Source organism: Dendropsophus ebraccatus, chromosome 10 (assembly GCF_027789765.1).
Source record: "Dendropsophus ebraccatus isolate aDenEbr1 chromosome 10, aDenEbr1.pat, whole genome shotgun sequence".
In the NCBI taxonomy this organism is placed as follows: domain Eukaryota; kingdom Metazoa; phylum Chordata; class Amphibia; order Anura; family Hylidae; genus Dendropsophus; species Dendropsophus ebraccatus.
In genome coordinates this window covers 94,005,245-94,024,975 of record NC_091463.1, presented here as the reverse complement: position 1 = coordinate 94,024,975, position 19,731 = coordinate 94,005,245, and the positions used below count along the sequence as shown (strand labels likewise).

Sequence of the window (19,731 nt, the reverse complement as noted above, 5' to 3'; positions counted from 1 at the left end):
TGTCTAGGTCGGTGTTTCCGACTCATGGAGCTCAGGGCAGGATGAGAGTTTTAGTTTGCAATAGCTGGAGAGCCACGGTCTAGGTATACCAGGGTCCATGAGGTGTGAGTATAACCTTTGGCACCATGAATCTTTGCGCACTTATAGTCAATCATCTGGAGGTAGTTTACATATTCACAGCAAGATAATGTTATAACCAAGGTGATGAGTTCATAACATAAGCATGACAAGGATATAACTGGAAAAGACAAGACGGGTGTAATAAAACAAAGATTTATTCTCAAAATTCATTTTACAAAAGAAAAATAAAGGTGGTATATGTGGGAGAAGATATCCAAAATTCCCTAGGAGAGAATTAAAATATTCAAGTGTGGTATCCACCCAAAAAATGGCTAGACCTTACACAGAGAGCCTCCTGCTAACACCATCTCGATGAGTCCAGGTATCCCCTGAGCTCCCAGACTAAGGACTACCTACAGCAGGGGGTGCCTGCACACCCCCCGGCCTGTCACCCCTAAACCAAAAAGGTCCACCTGAAAGTGTTAGCGTTTGGCTGCTGCTTTTCTCCTAATACCCAGACACAACACACCACATAGTCCCCCATGGTCCCAGACACCTTCTTCTCCCTCCAATTCATTGTAAAAAGTAGTCAGTCAGTCGGAGAGGACGATCACTTCATCTGGGTCGCACTGTGTGGAGACATTAGACTGGAAAGGTAAGAAGGTGAAGGAGAAGAGACAAAGATGGGGACAGCGTAGGAGACAGGAAAAAAATAAGGATTAGTAAGAAGTGTAGTGAGGTGTAATGACTGCCCCCCATCATGTGCCACTGTACAGCGATGCCCTCACCTTAATGATTGATTTCTTGGGGGTCTCCCGTGGGCTGCAAGTCATCATCAGGCCCGGAGTTCGTTCGTCCTCTTCAAAACTATCAGAATCCGAGTCGGAGGAGCTGGAGAGAGATGTGTAAGAACTGCAGGGACAGAGGCACGGGGTCAGTATCATATAAGACAATGGCTTCCTGCTACCCCGCTGACTGCCTCATTGAGGAACCCGATGGACTTACATGTGCACCCTCTGCAATGTAAAGAGGAGAATCTGCAGCAATCCACACCCAAGTCCATAGGTAAGACTGGCAGATCTTACCCCCCATATGAATCCACCCATAATCCAGAGTCAATGGGACCTGACCGGAGGCAGATCACATGACGTCAGACTCTTAACATTATTCTGTACAAGTAACAAGTGGCGGATTATCAGTCTTTCTAGGTTACTGGACGTTAGATTAACCTCCATATAAATTGTCTAGCTCCCATCATCCTCAATCCTCTCTGGGAGGCTGTTAACCTCTTAATACCACAAGTGTTTTGCACCTAAACTAAAGAATAAAAAATGATGTCCTTCCTATAGGTTAGGTGTTGCTGATCGGCGGGGAACCAACATCTAAGACCCAGACTGCAAACAAGAAGAGAAGTCAGCTGACTGAGAGAGTGGAGCTCCAGCGTGTATGCTCGGCCTCCACCTATTCACTGCCTATAAGACTTCTGAACATTACAGAGTTTAGCGCTCACTCAGCATTGTCTAGCCACCCCACAGAGAGTGAATGAAGAGGGGGCTAAGTGTATGTGCTGCCACTCTATTCACCTGGGGGACAACTGACCTCTGCACTCATGACCGGATGGCCAGCCCCAAACAGATCAGCTACTTAACACTAAGCCTATGGGGAAGGTTTCATTTTTTATTCCTATAATAACCAGAAACGTGTTCAGGGTCACATTACATGAGCCAAAACTTTATCTCTACGTCAATGTAGCCATTTGACACTATTGTGCATCTTAGGGCTGAATCCACATGGCATAATCAGCCCCACGCCGGGATATACGTCAGAAATCTATGAAAAAAGGATGCTGAATGTGGGGGCCCGATGTGGGGCCAAAAAGTAGATGTGGACCTAGTCTAAGGGCCCAATCACATGGAGTGATAATCTGCCAAATCAGCATTATCGCTTTGTGTAGAGACAACGATAAGCTGTGTTGATTATTCCAGGATAAAAATCATCGGCCGCCAGACGCACATCGCTACGAGTAATAGTCATGTGCAGCTGACGGCTAATGAATGTGAAAAAAAAAACAAGAAAGAAAAAGTTATACTATACGTAACTCTACGCACTCTCCAGTGTTGTTCTTCCTTCTGCCCTCAGGTGGAGCTTCTAAACCAGCCGGTGAAGTGACAGGTCGCCCAGCCAATCACAGACTGGATCTAATGAAACCTTGAAGATTCTAATGTCTGCTGCGTGTGCTGGACCTATCTTGCATTGGAATTGTCCACCTGTCCTAGGAGGCCATTGTCTGTGCACCACTTGAAAATACGGAGGCTGTATAAAGTATGGCACATGAAACCATACAAGGGATATTGGTAAGCTGGGTATTTTATGCTTTTTTTTTTTTGTCCCTGTTAAAACAGGAGACCAACTTTATTTATCCCTGATGTCCCATAGCCCAGGCACGGGGTCTATGCAGCCCTCGACTGAAGTTTTGTCATGCAAAGGTGCATCAGAAGCCGCCCACAGTAATAACATTGTGAGGTGGTCACCATCCCGACAGATCTTAGCTATTGTGCGGGCCAACAACGATGCATCCTCATACTCAGTAGTGTTGTTTGGTGCTGCCTGTTTGCTTTGTAGACAACAGCAAAACTATTCAACAAGCACTAAAGACAATACGCACAATCTTTTATAGCAAACGCACACACCAGTATTATTCTCTCCATCATCCGTGTCCATTTTATTTCATATAAAACAGACAGGGATGAAAGCAGAAGTGACTGGATGTCCTGAGCAACTTGTTACCGTCATCTGGTAGATGAAGACAAAACTGGTAATGTTATAAACCATTCTATATTGGCAACCGAGTCCTGTAATAAAGCAGCAAAAAGCCCAAAGATGGACGCTTCCAGGGAGATCACGCTGTCATGTCAGCACTCGATCATGTTCAGAGCTCAAGTGTCAAGGAGGCGGTGCTGAGCTGCATCATGCCAGTCTCCCAGCACTAGGCCCGGTACCTCAATCAGTAAGGGCAGGGAGGGGAGCGAGGAGGACATACTGCGGCTTGGTACCACCTTCTTGACACCTGAACTCCGAGTATGATCTAGAAAGGTCTACGCTGTCAACAGGTTAAATGCCGTACTGCAGCTCAATGCTATTTTCTTAAATAAATCTGAGCAACAATACCACACACAACCTGTGGAAAGATATTGTGCCATTTCTGATAGCAGGCAGCCATGTTTTCCCTGTCCTGAGCCTCTCCATGGTTCAGCCCCCATACACTTCCATCCCGTCCCACGTCTCACCAGTCCATCTTTGCTCTTTTGCATTTCTTCTCTTTGTGGCCTTCAGTGTATTCCTTCCCATTGTATCTTGTCAGCCCATTATTAGTCCACTTCTTGGGGAACATGCCTTTCCTTTTCCTGTTAGGTGGTGGACTGGCTTCTTGAGTATTTCTAGGCTTTGGAGAGTCTCTGAGGGTCGCCTTGTCTTTGTTAAGTTTCAGGCGATTTAGTGAAGTGCTTTGCACTTGTGTGGCGGTGTGTACTCCATTACTGCTGCCCACGGGTGACAAGTCACAGTCTGTCTCCTTTTCACAGGGGTCTGGGTCGGCTGTATCAGTGTGGGCGCTGGTGGCAGTCTCCTCTTGCTCTGCATTAAGACTATTTGAAGGGCTCTGACCTCGACTGGCTGCAGAGTTCTCTAAGTGATCATCATCATTATTATTATCACCATCATTATCATCACCATTATCATCACCCTCATCATCATTATCACTATTATCATTATTATCATCATCTTCATCATTTTCAGCCATATCTGTACAGGCCGGCTCCTCCTCCATACTTGCAGCCTCGCTGTCTATACTCCTCTTCCTTTTCACTGAGGATTCTTCTATATTTTCATTTGCGTCCGTTTCTTCTTGGACGGCAGGAGACAAAGACGTCTCACTAGCGTCCCCTTCAGATGACTGATCATCTGCAGGTCCTGCGACGCCTTCATCTTCACCAGAGTCATCTTCGTCTTTCTCTATGGATACTGTCATATCAGGCAGAAAATACTGTGTGTTATGCTTTGTGGTGTATACTTGGATGTCAGAAGGTGAATCACAAGGTGGGATCACACTGGCGGCAGCATCTTCATTTTCCTCCGATCCTTTATCCACTGGGCTTGGCACCGAGTCGTTGTGTTCTTGCTCCTCCTCCATTTGATCTGCAGTGTCTGTGGGGGTGATGGACTCGGGGGCCTCCGGCTCCTCATTGTGCTCCTCGTCGGACTTGGCTTTATCAGGGGGGTCATTGCTTAGTGGTGGGAGATCTGGGGAAGCAGGCAGCTGTGCCTCCGCCTCGGACTCCAGGGTGGTATTGGGAGAATCTTTATCATTTGAGGAAGATGCAGAAGTAGATGCTGGAGATGATTCTTGCTCCGTCGCTTCTTCCTGTTCTTCCATCACATTCTCATCATCGCCGCCATCTTCCTTTCCTTTTTCGCTGTCCTCAGCACCAGACGCCATGTCCATCTTTTGGTCGGCTTCGTTTTCTTGATCGGCAGCAATTTCTTCTGAACGGGAAAGAGATGAATACAAAATGTTACATATAACTCAAATATATAAGGATGCGGCTTCGCTTATCCTATACTGTGCAGTATGTGTTATATAACAGCAGCCAATGTATGCTACCGTGTGTGTTACAAAGCAGAAGGCTCAGATGTTGGTCAAATACTCACAACTTATACCTCAGACCTGAACGCTATGAGCCTGAGTTACTAAAACGAATTCTCAGAAAGTGCGCTCAATGTTCCAGTGTTCCCCACAGGGAGGGGAAAGCCGCAGCCAGACAGCTCTAATCTCTCTGAGAACAAAAGGGTTGGGTAGTAAAATTTAGATGATGTTGGTGATGTCTTTGGAAACCCCCAAGTGTATAGGGACCTTTACATGGACAGACTTCAAATGCACCAGACGTATCACAGTGTATCAGGCTGACTGATAAATTTAGTATCTGGAGTCTAAAGGTTAAACCAAGTATCAGCTGTCTTACTGCAAACCATCTGTATGGCCAAAATTATGTCATATCTAGGCTCTGCACCCTCTACTGAGTCAGACCCTGCCGGAAATGTTTAAAGGGGTACTTAGGTGAAATTTTTATCAACTGGTGTCAGAAAGTTATATAGATATGTAATTTACTTCTATTTAAAAATCTCCAGTCTTCCAGTACTTATCAGCTGCTGTATGTCCTGCAGGAAGTGGTGTATTCTCTCCAATTTGACACAGTGCTCTCTGCTGCCACCGCTGTCCATGTCAGGAACTGTCCAGAGCAGTAGCAAATCCCCATAGAAAACCTCTCCTGCTCTGGACAGTTCCTGACATGGACAGCAGTGGCAGCAGAGAGCACTGTGTCAGACTGGAGAGAATACACCACTTCCTGCAGGACATACAGCAGCTAATAAGTAATGGAAGACTTGAGATTTTTTTTTTTTTAACAGAAGTAAATTACATATCTATATAACTTTCTAACACCAGGTACACGTCATGTAAGACAATATTTCTTCGCACAATACACACCACAATCTGGTGTTGTGAGCATCTGCATACCCCATCTGGGTTGTGTTCACACTTGTGTTTCATCAGATTTTTGATAGAATGGAGAAGTCTGCTGACTAGTCTGGACACATCTATTATAAGCCAATAGGATCTTTTACAAGGATGCGTGATTGGTGTCTTATGTGGGAGGTGAAAGGTCATCATTGTTACCATTCATCGCCCCTCACCTTCCTCATTCTCTTCCTCCTCGCTGTCCACCTGTTCATTACTCTGCTCCAGCTCTTCCTCAATATCAGTTTCAGAGTCTTCTGATTCTTCCTCCTCTTCGGACGCCTCTGATGATGACTGTTTAGTCTTTTCAGGCCCCTATCATTGAGGGAAGAAGGATGATGGCATCAGGTATCGGGTGGTACACAAAAATGGATTCTCTCTTGTATAGTAGAAATGACCGTAAAATAATCCTATTAAAGCCAGAACGCTGATGTTTCCATGTGCAGAATTGTGGCCGACCTTTCTTTACATTAAATAATATGTGACAAAACCAAATTTGGGGGGGGGGGGTTCAGTGTTTATGGACCTGACATGGTATCTATATCCTTCAGGTCGATACGAATACAATACCAAATCTATGTACCTTCTAGTTTACTTTTTTTTTTTATAAAGTAAACTTAAGAAAATAGATGAAATAAATAAAACAAAAAGTGCTTAAAATGTCCCTATCCTGCCCCCTCTAACCTTTTTCTCTTTCAGTCTATGGCGATGTGTGAGGCTTCCTTTTTAGGTGCCATGATCTGTAGTTTTTATCGGTATCACACTTGCATGTATGACTTTTTGATCTCTTTTTATTCAACTTTATTCTGGGATGTGATGTGACCAAATATATGGAACTTTGCCCTTTGGCTTTTTTTGCACTTACCCCTTTTGCTGAAATGTGATAATTTTATATATTTTAGGTGATTCAGCATGCAGCAATACCAAATAGTTCATTTGTTTACTGTACTTGAAAAATAGGTATGGGGTGAATTAAACTTTTATTATGGGATAGATTACCCCCCCCACACACACACACCCCCACAACATCTCTTTTGTCGTTCCCCTAGTGGACCTTAATGAGCAAGAACTTGATTGCTCATGGAGGTCAACAAAGAACCTATTACTGCACTGATCCACTATTTCTGTGCTCTACTGTTTCTACCTGCTGTAGGCTGGCTATGGCGGTGTACACAGGCTGAATTAAAGGGGTTATCTAGGGTTAGAAATAGCACACAGCTACTTTCTTGCAAAAAAAGAGCATCACTGCTGTCCTCAGGTAGTGTGTGTTATTACAGTTAGGCTTCATTCACTTCAATGGATGTGAGCTGCAAAACATTACTGAAGACAAGAGTGGTGCTGTTTCTGGAGGAAAGCAGCCCATGAGGCCTAGCAGAGCAATGGCAACGAATCGGCTTCACCGTCGGTAGCCAATGCGAACCGCTGCATCACCAACGATGTGTGGCAGTGCCAGGCAGTGCATGGGCGATAAGTCTGTGATGGCTATTAGGAGCAGCCCTTAGCTGCTGATAACCGTGTATGGAGCACTTCAAGCCCCAATCTTGCTCCATGCCTTAAAGTTATTCTGTACCCACAATCTGACCCCCCCAAACTGCTTGTATCTTCAGATGCTGCTTTTAATTCAATATCTGTTCTGGGTCCGTTCGGCAGGTGATGTAGTTATTGTCCTAAAAAACAACTTTTAAACTGGCAGCCCTGTGTGAAACGGCCGTGGCCTAGAATATCTGTGCCCTAACTTTGCAGCACCCCTCCGTCCCTGCTCCCTACCCTCATCATCATTAGGAATGCTACTGGAACATTTTCTTCTGTCTGAACATTGCACAGGTGCCTTAACCATCCAGCCCATGTTCAGTATTCACACAGCTGAGGAATAGGAGACAATCTGCCTGGAGCATTCCTAATGATGAGGAAGGCGGGGAGGAGGGACAGGGAGGTTGTGCCAGCCTAATGCATACACAATCTAAGCCCCGGCCGTTGGGCACAGGGCTGCCAGTTTAAAAGTTATTTTTTAGGACAATAACAGCATCACCTGCCGAATGGACCCCAGGACAGATCTTTGCGTAAAAGCAGCTATCCGAAGGTACAAGCGGTTTGGGGGGTCAGATTGTGGGCACAGAGTCGCTTTAACAGTAAGATCATGTAATTTTGCGTTAACGGGTAAACAATAACATAAGCTTGGCACACAGGGAAAAGATGCCAATGTAAGCCACCTCTCTGCCCCTGGAGCTATTTGCCGTTTCACCTACCCTTCTGGTCTTCATCCTGTGATCGTCTTCTCCGTCATCCTGCATATCTGCATACTTTCGGATGATGTCATCGAGGCGAGACATCGCTGTATTACGATTCTCCCGCAGACGCCGCGACAAACTTGTGTCCTGCTGAGCAGGATCATTAACTAGAAAATGATGAAATGTACTACAGGTTACTGCGACATTTATCATATACGACCAGACTAGCAAGACAGATAAACAGAAAAAACAGATGCAAATACACACAGAAACAATTCCCTGACTGGTGTCACAGCGGTCGGCTTTCTGCTCTGGGTAATATGGGAAAGTGTCAATTTTTTTATCTGTTAAATACTTCACTAGGAAAGTTGTCAGGATTACCATCTATATGACATATAACCCATTGTGAAATACATGTCTAACCTGCAGCCCTCATAAGCCGCATGCGGATACTGGAGCCCTGTTGTCCTGGACCCCCACTGATCATATTCTTATTACCTATCCTGTGGAAAAGAGAACTTACAATCCTGGGACAATCCATCACTAGTTTCATGACACCGACGGTCAGCATGAGACAATGACAGGCTCCTATTATCACATTTATATATGATTCACTCTTGGACGACTGTAGCAGAGAAATAATTGCTATAACCTCAGCTGGGAATGGAGCCGGCAGGAGTCATCCGGACAGTCCACAGATCTCTATGAATATAGGGCAAGATCTATCAGCCAGAGAACTGCCCTGATGACTCCGTTCCCAGATAAAGGTATAGCAAGGATTTCTCAGCCGTTTATCAGTGAATCATATATGATTGTGATAAGGGATCCTGCCTGTGGTTCAGGCAGAATGAAAGCAGTGACAGGACCTATAAAGGGTACTTGGCATAAAGATGATCTCTCCTGAACGCTGCTAGTATGTATGAGACAGCGCCATTAACCCCCGCCTACCGGAGCAACTTTACCTCTTCCCAGCTATGGCTTGCTTCGGGGACTCGCATGTCTTTACGTCCTGTTCAGCCAATCAGTGGCTGGAGCAGGGAAGTGCACTGATTGGCTGAACTGGACGTGAAGATGCGGGAGCCCCCAAAGCAAGCCGGAGCGAGGAAGAGGCAAAGCATGCTTCAGCAGGCGGGGGTTAATGGCGCTGTCACATACATACTAGCAGCAGGATGAAAATCCCGCTGTGAATATGTATCCTCATTAAAGGTCATCCGCTGCGGATCTGCCCGTAACAATTGACCCTAAAGCAGGCCCCAGAAACAGGTTTTTATGGCGTATTTCTGACCTCCAAAAAACCTGCCAAAGGATACCTGATAGGCTTTTTTTTGCCTTTGGTGTTTTTGTATGCTTCCAGGAGCTGAATTCAGATTCAGCGGAGTGATAGAATAGGAAAGTTAATGGCCTGTTTTGATGTCATTTCCTCAGCAGAGTTCTATTCTGCCCCTGTGGTTTCATAGCCTGCTTATTTGGTGGTTCATGCTATATAGCCGTTTCATGATTCCTGGGAGACAAGTCCTCTGGGCAAGTGTTCTCACTCTCAAATATATCTTAAGAGCAGCAAGACGACTAAACGCCCTTTTCCTAAGGATTCTAATGAAATAGTTGCCAGGCAAAAGAAGCAAAAAAACGGCATCGAAAAACACCATACATATAAGCACTGGCGTTTGAGAAAAACAGATGAAATTTCCACTCAATAGGAAAAGAACTCCACAGATTGTAGAAAAAACGCCAAACCTTCAATATGCTGCTTTTTGGAAAAACCATCAAAGACTCAAAATGCCCAAATGGCACTATTGAAAATAGCTTTGTTTTTCTAATCCTGGATAATCCCTTTAAGAATAAGCAATAAATATTAGCATGCTGGGGTCCTACAGTACCTGTGTTGATCAGCTTTTTGCATTGAGCACTGTCACCCTAAAGGATCTCATCAAAACCATGGAGGTGATGTACAAGACTTAAATAGTGTTGAGTGAACCTGTCAAAATGTTCTGCAACGTTATCTGGACCTGAACGCTCAGCATGTGATTCCATACGGCTGCATAGGTTGAATACCGCCCTAAGAAGTCCTAGTATCCATGTTTTTCTGGCAACCCTAGGGCAGTCTCCAACCTCTGCAGCCACGGGGAATAAAACGCTGAGCGTTCAGGTCCAGATAACGTTGCTGAACCCAAACATTTTGACAGGTTCACTTAACAATGTTTACGGGTAGCTTCACACGGACCGGATCCGCAACGGATTTCACGCTGTGAGTTTGCAGCGAAATCCACTGCGGATCCTGGTAGTGTAAAGCTGAATAGGTCACATACACGCAACGAAATTTTCATTCCACTGCCAGTATGTGACCAGGTCTTTTTAACCCCCTGCCGCCCGCAGCCCCTGGCCTGGAGCACACATTACCTACTCGGCGGCGCGGCTGTGTGTGAAGCTTCTGGCTCCCCTCAGCCAATCAGTGCACGGCAGCACTGATTGGCTGATTGGGAGAGAGAGGAGCCGGGAGCTTCACATACAGCTGCGGCGCCGAGCAGGTAATGTGTGCTCCGGGCCGGGGGCTGCGGTCGTCAGGGGGGTTAAAGGGGTCGGGTAACATACTGGCAGCGGAATGAAAATTCCAATGTGGATATGTAACCCCGTAGACCTTCACACTACCAGGATCTGCAGGGGATTTCGCTGCAAACTCCGTTACGTGTGAAGCTATCCTACAAATTATCTTAAAATGAAATCACTGCATACAAACAAAAACAAGACGCAGGTAAAGAGCCCCCAAATCCCCAGCTTCTAACTCACCACTCTTATAGCAGTCAGTCAGATGGCAGCCAAAGTTATAAATCATATCCAAATGTCTCCTATCCTGGAGCTTGTTACCCAGTTCCCTAAAAGCATCCTGCGCCATACTTTGCATCTGCTTGCGGGACAGACTTAGGTGATGCTTATCATTCACCCGTTCAACCTCTCGTAGGATATCAGTATAATCCGGAAAGATGTCTCGGTCGCAGTTGATGAACCTCTCCAGGCGCCGATTGACTTCTGGGTAGCGCGTTCCCCTGTAGAGTATCCTCTGCTCTATGACTCGGCCTGTGAGGCTGTTGCAGTCTTTTATTTCACAAAGTTTTTCGAATATGCGCAGCAATTTGCGCTTGAGCCTGGCCTCCTGGATGTAGCTGGAGTCCTCATCGTCCAGCTCGTCCAGGGAGAGCTCCTTTTCTTGCAGCTTTTTAATCTCCAAAGAGTATATCCTTAGAAGATTCTCCAGGTAGCGGATCTGACGCTTGGACCCTGTTTTCTTTACCGGTGACTTCTCGGTTTCCGCCGCGTCATTCTCCATTAAGGTTTGGGTTTCGGTTTTCTCGGTGGTGGGCTGCTGGAGGGCTTGCGTCTGCAAGCTGACCTTTCGTTTTTGTGAGTTGGCTTTGAGGGCGGTGCACAGTTCATTGATGTAAACAAAGATTTTTGATCGCTTGGTTTGTACCCGAGTGAGGCAGCGACCCACAGTGTTTCGGAACTCGACAGAATCGAGATAGGAGGGGCTTGCCTTGTCATATCTTCCTTGAAGGAACGTGATGACCTCTGGGTTCTCCGTGGTCAATTTTGAACAGTAGTCAATAAACTGAAATATAATGATGTAGATACAGGATTAGAAACAGAAAACACAAAGACACAAGAAGATGAGATTAAAGGGGCTGTCTGGGGTATAAACACAGCGGTCCCAAACTGATTGTCCAGGTGCTGCTAAACTACAACTCAGCATGATGAGCATTGGAGTTCTGATACAGCAGGGAGAGCCACCACTGCTCTAATGCAGTAGTCTCCAACCAATGGTTTTCTAAAAGGCTGTCAAGGCATGATGGGAGTTGTAGTACCTCCAACAGCTGGAAGGTAATTCCATATGTCCCATCACTCACATGTCATATTCACATCTAAATCGTTGTCTTGTCATGTGACCTACGCTTCCCATACAACACAGGGCCTATACCACCAAAACATTGATCACAAGATCACTCTCCTCCATTGTGGCAATCTTACTACGGTGGGTGGTATCCATTTTCTCCAGGCACCAGAGTTAAATGATGAGGGTTCAGGTTTGAGCAACATCAAGCTTACTGTAAGCTCGCTCATCTTTAGTAGTGGGGGATGGAAGTGTAATTTTATATAATAAGATATAAACCTAGAATATACTACAGGTGTAAAGGGAGCTTTAGCATACAATACCCTGTGTGCTCACCTCACTGAACAGCGCTTTATTTTCAGCACTTATGACCTCGGCCTTCTTCTTGTGGCTGCTGCCGCCGCTCTCTTCTGCCTTTCCATTCGTCTGCTTAGATGGATTATGGATAACAGCCTTGGCTTTTGCTGGTTTTGGGGGTTCTTCATCATCATCATCTAGCACAATGATCTCGTTCATATGGGACATTTTTCACTTTCAGGCACTCAGGGTCGGGACGGAGTAAACATGGCAGGATGTATATAGTGATGACCAAGGTTGTCCTGTCATAGAGATACAGCAGAAGATATGATATGTGATAAAGAGAACCCTTTTAATGTGAGTGGGGACGTGGATCGTGCCAAGTGCTGGTTTGTTTCACCGCCATCGTCACAACTTTTGGTGACATAAGTCTGCTATCAGCTATGCGGAACGAACATTTCTGTGTGATTTATAGGATGTGAATCTATTACTACAGATGAACAGTGCTAATTAAAGGGAACCTGTCAGGTCCCCGGGGTCAGGAAGGTCTCGGGTCTCCCTGATCTCCTTTACTGTCAGGGTAAACTGTTCTCCCGACATGTCAGGCCCCTGGACCTGTTTATGAGGCCTTTGGGACCTGTAGGTTCTATTTAAAGAGGACCTGTCACCCCCCCCGTGCCGGGGTGACAGGCTCCTGACCCCCTGTTAGATACCCTTATACTCTAACCTAATCGCGCCGGGTCCGCTTCCTGATGCGGTCGGGTCACGGAGATTTCAGCTCCCGAAGCGCGCACTGAGAGATGAGTCCGATGCCCATAGAGAATGAATGGGGAGTCCGATGCTTCGTCATTCTCTATGGGCATCGAACTCTCCCGTGAGCGCGCGCGCCAGGCTTCGGGAACTGAAATCTCTGTGACCCGACCGGATCAGGAAGCGGGACCCGGCGTGATTAGGGAAGTATAGGGGGCTCTAACGGGGGTCGGGAGCCTGTCACCCCGGCACGGGGGGTGACAGGTATCCTTTAAAACCTCATTCAATTAAAAGGTGTACTCCAGTGAATTTACCTTTTTAAATTAACTAGTGTCAGAAAGTTATAAAGATTTGTCAATTCTGTCAAATCTCTGAAAATCTCTGTTCTGAAAATCTCCAGTCTTCCAGTACTTAGCTGCTGTATGTCCTGCAGGAAGTGGTGTATTATTTCCAGTGTGACACAGTGCTCTCTGCTGCCACCTCTGTTCATGTCAGGAACTGTCCAGAGCAGGAGAAATTTTCTATGGGGATTTGCTGCAGCACTGGACAGTTCCTGACATGAACAGAGGTGGCAGCAGAGAGCACTGCATCAGACTGGAAAGAATACACACCACTTCCTGCAGGACATACAGCAGCCAATAAGTTTTCAAACAAAATTTAAAACTCTACATAAAACTTTCTGACATCAGTTGATTTGAAATTTTTTTTTCCTCCAGAGTACCCCTTTAAGCTGGCTATACACATGACAGCTCTCTTTTTCAACATTCTTAATAGACACACGCTCATGTACTCTGAATTCTCCAAGAACAAAAGAGCTGAGCGGAAGAAATTCATTGTCCCTGTCTGTTCTGTGCCGGGGATGGGCTGGGGAGCCTCCATACACATTAGACAGCAGACACATGGCTAATATGTGTGTGTGTGGGGGGGGCATGTACAATAAGCTGGACTACGCTAAAAGGGAAAAAAGAAATAAAAAAAGTCTACCTAGTGTACTGTACATGCACACGTCATACAAGCCATATGCTCAGCCGTTTACTGGGCCGTTTTTTCCATCAGATGCACACAATGGGAGTATTCCCCGATGCATATACCTAACATATGGCACTATATACAGCTGTATACAATCTACCATAGGCTCCAAGTGTAAAAAAAACAAAACCCCACAGAGATTATACAGTGCAGCAGAATTTACTTTCCCACACAGTATTTCCCCATAAATAATAAAGATGTGGGGGTGGCTCACTAACGTATATGGGCCTTCTCGCCTCCCCCCGACAGATGATGCTGGAGGAGAGAAGCATCAGGCAGGTCGGATTTCAATCCCCAATCCTCTTTGTTCTTGGAGAGATAGGCTGCCACCAGGTGAGTCTGAAAGCAATACCACCCCTCCCCCTCTTTAGAATTCATGAACAGTCGGCCTGGTTGAAAATACATGTGTATGGCTACATAAAGACAGCATGAAAGCCAAATAGGTATACAGAGGTCTATACATATATACACAGCTTCACCCACACATACAGCAAGCATAGAGTAAAGACGAGATGTGACAGGACACAGTGTTCTGAGTGTCTATCTGAATAAACAATAACTGTATCCACAGCCACAAAGTCACACGACAGCTGTGTAACCATCTGACAACTCTACGACATTGGTCACATGACCAAGGACTGACGAGTCACGGCCCCTGAATGAGACTGTCATTGCCGACCACCAGCACCCCGTACCCTTACATTAGATTCAGGAAACGCATCACGGCGATTGTGTCTTGTGACCAGAGTCGCCATTCAGCCCTGGTGCAAGATACAACATAATGCTGCCGTGTAGCCCCGGCCGTCCACAGACATATACATGAGGGGGACGCAGCCGTCCACAGACATATACATGAGGGGGACGCAGCCGTCCACAGACATATACATGAGTGGGACGCAGCCGTCCACAGACATATATACATGAGTGGGACGCAGCCGTCCACAGACATATATACATGAGTGGGACGCAGCCGTCCACAGACATATACATGAGTGGGACGCAGCCGTCCACAGACATATATACATGAGTGGGACGCAGCCGTCCACAGACATATACATGAGTGGGACGCAGCCGTCCACAGACATATACATGAGTGGGACGCAGCCGTCCACAGACATATACATGAGTGGGACGCAGCCGTCCACAGACATATACATGAGTGGGACGCAGCCGTCCACAGACATATACATGAGTGGGACGCAGCCGTCCACAGACATATACATGAGTGGGACGCAGCCGTCCACAGACATATACATGAGTGGGACGCAGCCGTCCACAGACATATACATGAGTGGGACGCAGCCGTCCACAGACATATACATGAGTGGGACGCAGCCGTCCACAGACATATACATGAGTGGGACGCAGCCGTCCACAGACATATACATGAGGAGGACGCAGCCGTCCACAGACATATACATGAGTGGGACGCAGCCGCCCACAGACATATACATGAGGGGGACGCAGCCGTCCACAGACATATACATGAGTGGGACGCAGCCGTCCACAGACATATACATGAGTGGGACGCAGCCGCACACACATATATACATGAGTGGGACGCAGCCGTCCACAGACATATACATGAGTGGAACGCAGCCGCACACACATATATACATGAGGGGGACGCAGCCGTACACACATATATACATGAGCGGGACGCAGCCGTACACACATATATACATGAGCGGGACGCAGCCGTACACACATATATACATGAGCGGGACGCAGCCGTACACACATATATACATGAGTGGGACGCAGCCGTCCACAGACATATACATGAGCGGGACGCAGCCGTACACACATATATACATGAGCGGGACGCAGCCGTACACACATATATACATGAGGGGGACGCAGCCGTACACACATATATACATGAGGGGGACGCAGCCGTACACACATATATACATGAGCGGGACGCAGCCGCACACACATATATACATGAGGGGGACGCAGCCGCACACACATATATACATGAGGGGGACGCAGCCGCACACACATATATACATGAGGGGGACGCAGCCGCACACACATATATACATGAGGGGGACGCAGCCGTACACACACATATATACATGAGGGGGACGCAGCCGTACACACACATATATACATGAGGGGGACGCAGCCGTACACACATATATACATGAGTGGGACGCAGCCGTCCACAGACATATACATGAGGGGGACGCAGCCGTACACACATATATACATGAGGGGGACGCAGCCGTACACACATATATACATGAGGGGGACGCAGCCGTACACACACATATATACATGAGGGGGACGCAGCCGTACACACACATATATACATGAGGGGGACGCAGCCGCACACACATATATACATGAGGGGGACGCAGCCGCACACACATATATACATGAGGGGGACGCAGCCGCACACACATATATACATGAGGGGGACGCAGCCGTACACACACATATATACATGAGGGGGACGCAGCCGTACACACATATATACATGAGGGGGACGCAGCCGCACACACATATATACATGAGGGGGACGCAGCCGCACACACATATATACATGAGGGGGACGCAGCCGTACACACATATATACATGAGGGGGACGCAGCCGCACACACATATATACATGAGGGGGACGCAGCCGTACACACATATATACATGAGGGGGACGCAGCCGCACACACACATTATATACACACAGGTGTATACGGCTACACAGTCTATGTCTATCACTGTAGAGTAGTAGAGCCATCACCTTACACTGCTGTATACACACTATATACAATATATATATATTTATATATATACACACACACACACACACGTATGTATATGGCTCCACAGTCTATGTTCTGCTCCATCTCCTGGTGCTGCCATACATTGTCTCTCTGAAGGGTTAACCCTATGGAGACCAGGGTGACAACCATGGGGGGAGGGGGATGAGATGGCGGCCATATTGGTTGTCACTTTTGGAAGAGCCATAACAAAGAGAAGCCCGGAGGGAGGATGAGCCGGCAGCGCGGGAGCCATCCCTGACACCGGGGGGCTACTGTACTAAACACCGGCCAGGAGAAGGGGAGGAGAGAAGCCGGGTCTATGAGGGAATGGTGACAGCCCGGTGCCGGATACCGGGGACACACGGGGCTCCGGTACACAAACACACCACACGCTACACATATACACCCACACCCCGCCCCGGCCGCCCGACCGAGCACACACGACCCGACAGCCAGACACCCAGCTCCGCATATTACCGCTCAGCGCCTTCTTTCACCACTTCCGGTCTCCCGTAACGTCACAGACGACTGAAGCTTCCACTTCCGTTTCCGGAGAGCGCGCGAGACACAGACTCCCTGACGTGACGCGACACAGAGTGTAGGGGGCGGGGCCTGGGAGGTTCCAACGCAGCAAAGCGCACCAGGGGGCGTGACTGCGGCGTCTGGGGGCGTGGTTCTGAGTGCAGACATCAGTGCAGCGTCTTTGCTGCCCCCTAGTGACCAATCAGCAGGGCTATTGTCCCCAGAAGACGGCTGTATACTGCCCCTCGTCCATGATAGGGCTGGGTTCACACACAGTATATTTCAGTCAGTATTGTGGTCCTCATATTGCAACCAAAACCAGGAGTGGACTGAAAACACAGAAAGGATCTGTTCACATAATGTTGTAATTGAGTGGATGGCCGCCATATAATGGCAAATATTTGCTGGTATTTTAAAACAACGGCTGTTATATTGAAATAATGGCCGTTATTTACTGTTATATGGCGGCCATCCACTCAATTTCACCATTGTGTGAACAGATCCTTTCTGTGCTTTCAGTCCACTCCTGGTTTTGGTTGCTATGAGGACCTGACATGAGGACCAAATACTGCCTGAAGTATACAGTGTGTGAACCCTGCCTAGGACTGTATTATGGTGTGTTTACACAGACAGATTTCTATGAAAGATTTTTACAGCCAAAGTCAGGAACGGACTATAAACAGAGAACAGGTCGTAAAGATAAGACTGAGATTTCTCCTCTTTTCAAATCCATTCCTGCTTTGGCTGAAAAAATCTAGCTACCTAGGCCAAAAAGCTAACTACCTAGGCCAGATAGTACCTGCTTAAAGGAAAAGTTCGGCCCAAAGTATTTTTTAATATGTTATTACTTAAGGAAAGTTAAACAAATTCCTAATGTACATTAATTATGGGAAATGCACATTTACTGCTATGTCCCTAAATTTAGTAGATCAGGGAGGCTTCAGATTCTGTAAAAAACTGTGACGTCACGAATCAGTTGTAATTTCAACGGAGTGTCCAGCTGGGTGCGCACTATATATAAAAGTCTATGGCACTGTAATGTGCGTATAGAAGTGAATGTTATGTATGTAATGTATGTACACTATGCTTAATTGATTGAATACATTTATGGTATACTTTGGGGAGCAAGTGTTCCATAAATGTATTTAATCAATACATTTGGACGGCACTGATCAGGAAGAGAGGTGCCTGTGTATCTAACTACCTTTCCCCTCGCTCCCTGCTTGGTGCTGTGGGACACATACACACTGCACTACTCCTTCCATCATCTGCTCATAGTATGAGCAGATGATGGGGGAGTAGTACCAGGGCCATCCCCATCACCAATCCGTGACACTTGCTCCCCAAAGTATACCATAAATGTATTCAATCAATAAAGCATAGTGTACATACATTACATACTTTACATTTACTTCCATACCCACAATACAGTGCCATAGACTTCTGTATATAGTGCGCCCCCTGCTGGACATTCCATTGGAATTACAACTGATTTGTGACGTCACGGTTTTTAACTGAATCTGAAGCTTCCCTGATCTACTAAATTAAGGGATATAGCAGTATATGTGCATTTCCCATAATTAATGTACATCAGGAATTTGTCTAACTTTCCATAAGTAATAACATATTAAAAAATACTTTTGGCTGGAGTTGTCCTTTAACCCATTTATCTCCACCTAAACCTTCATAGTGCCATAGAGTGGCAGTAGTGACCTATACAGATCATTAGTCCAGATAGAGATCCCAGCCCAATCCTACTGCCCCATAGCCTTACTGATCCAAGACTATAAACCCTTCACCAAACTCCTAGCTACTAGCCTTCAGCTGATTCTGCCCTCCAGCCTCTCTTCTTAGCAAACCGTCACCCCACGAAATATATTAGGAAAGATACCTCTCCGCTGGAACTGCACTTCTATATCTTACCTGGGAGTGACCATATCTAAATCTCCAGATAAACTATACCCCTACAATATATAAACATATAAACATTAAAACCTAGCGAACTATCTCACTGCCTGGTTTCCTCTTACGTTCATGGGCAGAGCTAAGTCGTTAATATTGATAGAAGAACCCAAATTGCTGGACCTGTTTCGTTCCTTACCCGTGAGCCTCAGACCCAAAGATGAAAGAAGATAAAACTGCATAGAACTTTCATCTGGGGAGGATTAAACTTTCTGAACATTTGTGCACTTAACTTATCTCCCCAATTCCGAATAATTTGGGAATGGATCCAAAATACAGCAGTCCACACAAACACACAAGTGGGCAGCCATATGGCTCTCACACATTCACTGCCCAACCTATTGTATGCTACCGTGTTTCCCCAAAAATAAGGCATCCTCCTTAACCCCTTAAGGACAGAGCCTGAAATGGCCTTAATGACAGAGACAAATTTTATGAATATGACCAGTGTCACTTTAGTCATTAATAACTTCGGGATGCTTTTACCTATCCGGCTGATTCTGAGATTGTTTTCTCGTGACATATTGTACTTTACATTTCTGGTAAATTGGAGTCGATACTCATAACAAATCTTTATGAAAAAAACCCAAATAATGTGAAAAAATGTGAAAAAATGCATTTTTCCAACTTTGAAACTTTTTTGCGTATACAGAAAGTGGT

General features: G+C 46.3%; 1 protein-coding gene across 3 annotated transcripts; it reads right to left on the bottom strand.

Annotated features, from left to right (window-relative positions):
- Positions 1 to 259: 259 nt before the first annotated feature.
- Positions 260 to 19,300, bottom strand: DAXX (death domain associated protein). 3 transcript variants are annotated; one of them, XM_069944318.1, is made up of 8 exons: positions 19,211 to 19,300; positions 12,080 to 12,342; positions 10,645 to 11,464; positions 7,879 to 8,027; positions 5,809 to 5,947; positions 3,348 to 4,602; positions 849 to 972; positions 260 to 707 (listed from the first exon to the last, which is right to left on the bottom strand). In XM_069944318.1, the coding sequence occupies exons 2-8, from the start codon at positions 12,266 to 12,268 to the stop codon at positions 654 to 656; spliced, it is 2,730 nt and encodes a 909-aa protein (XP_069800419.1). In that variant the 5' UTR covers positions 12,269 to 12,342; positions 19,211 to 19,300; the 3' UTR covers positions 260 to 653. The 3 variants fall into 3 exon arrangements, with proteins under 3 accessions (XP_069800419.1, XP_069800418.1, XP_069800420.1); XM_069944317.1 differs by lacking the exon at positions 19,211 to 19,300 and adding an exon at positions 17,065 to 17,171; XM_069944319.1 differs by lacking the exon at positions 19,211 to 19,300 and adding an exon at positions 17,065 to 17,171 and having other exon boundaries at positions 3,348 to 4,599.
- Positions 19,301 to 19,731: the final 431 nt, after the last annotated feature.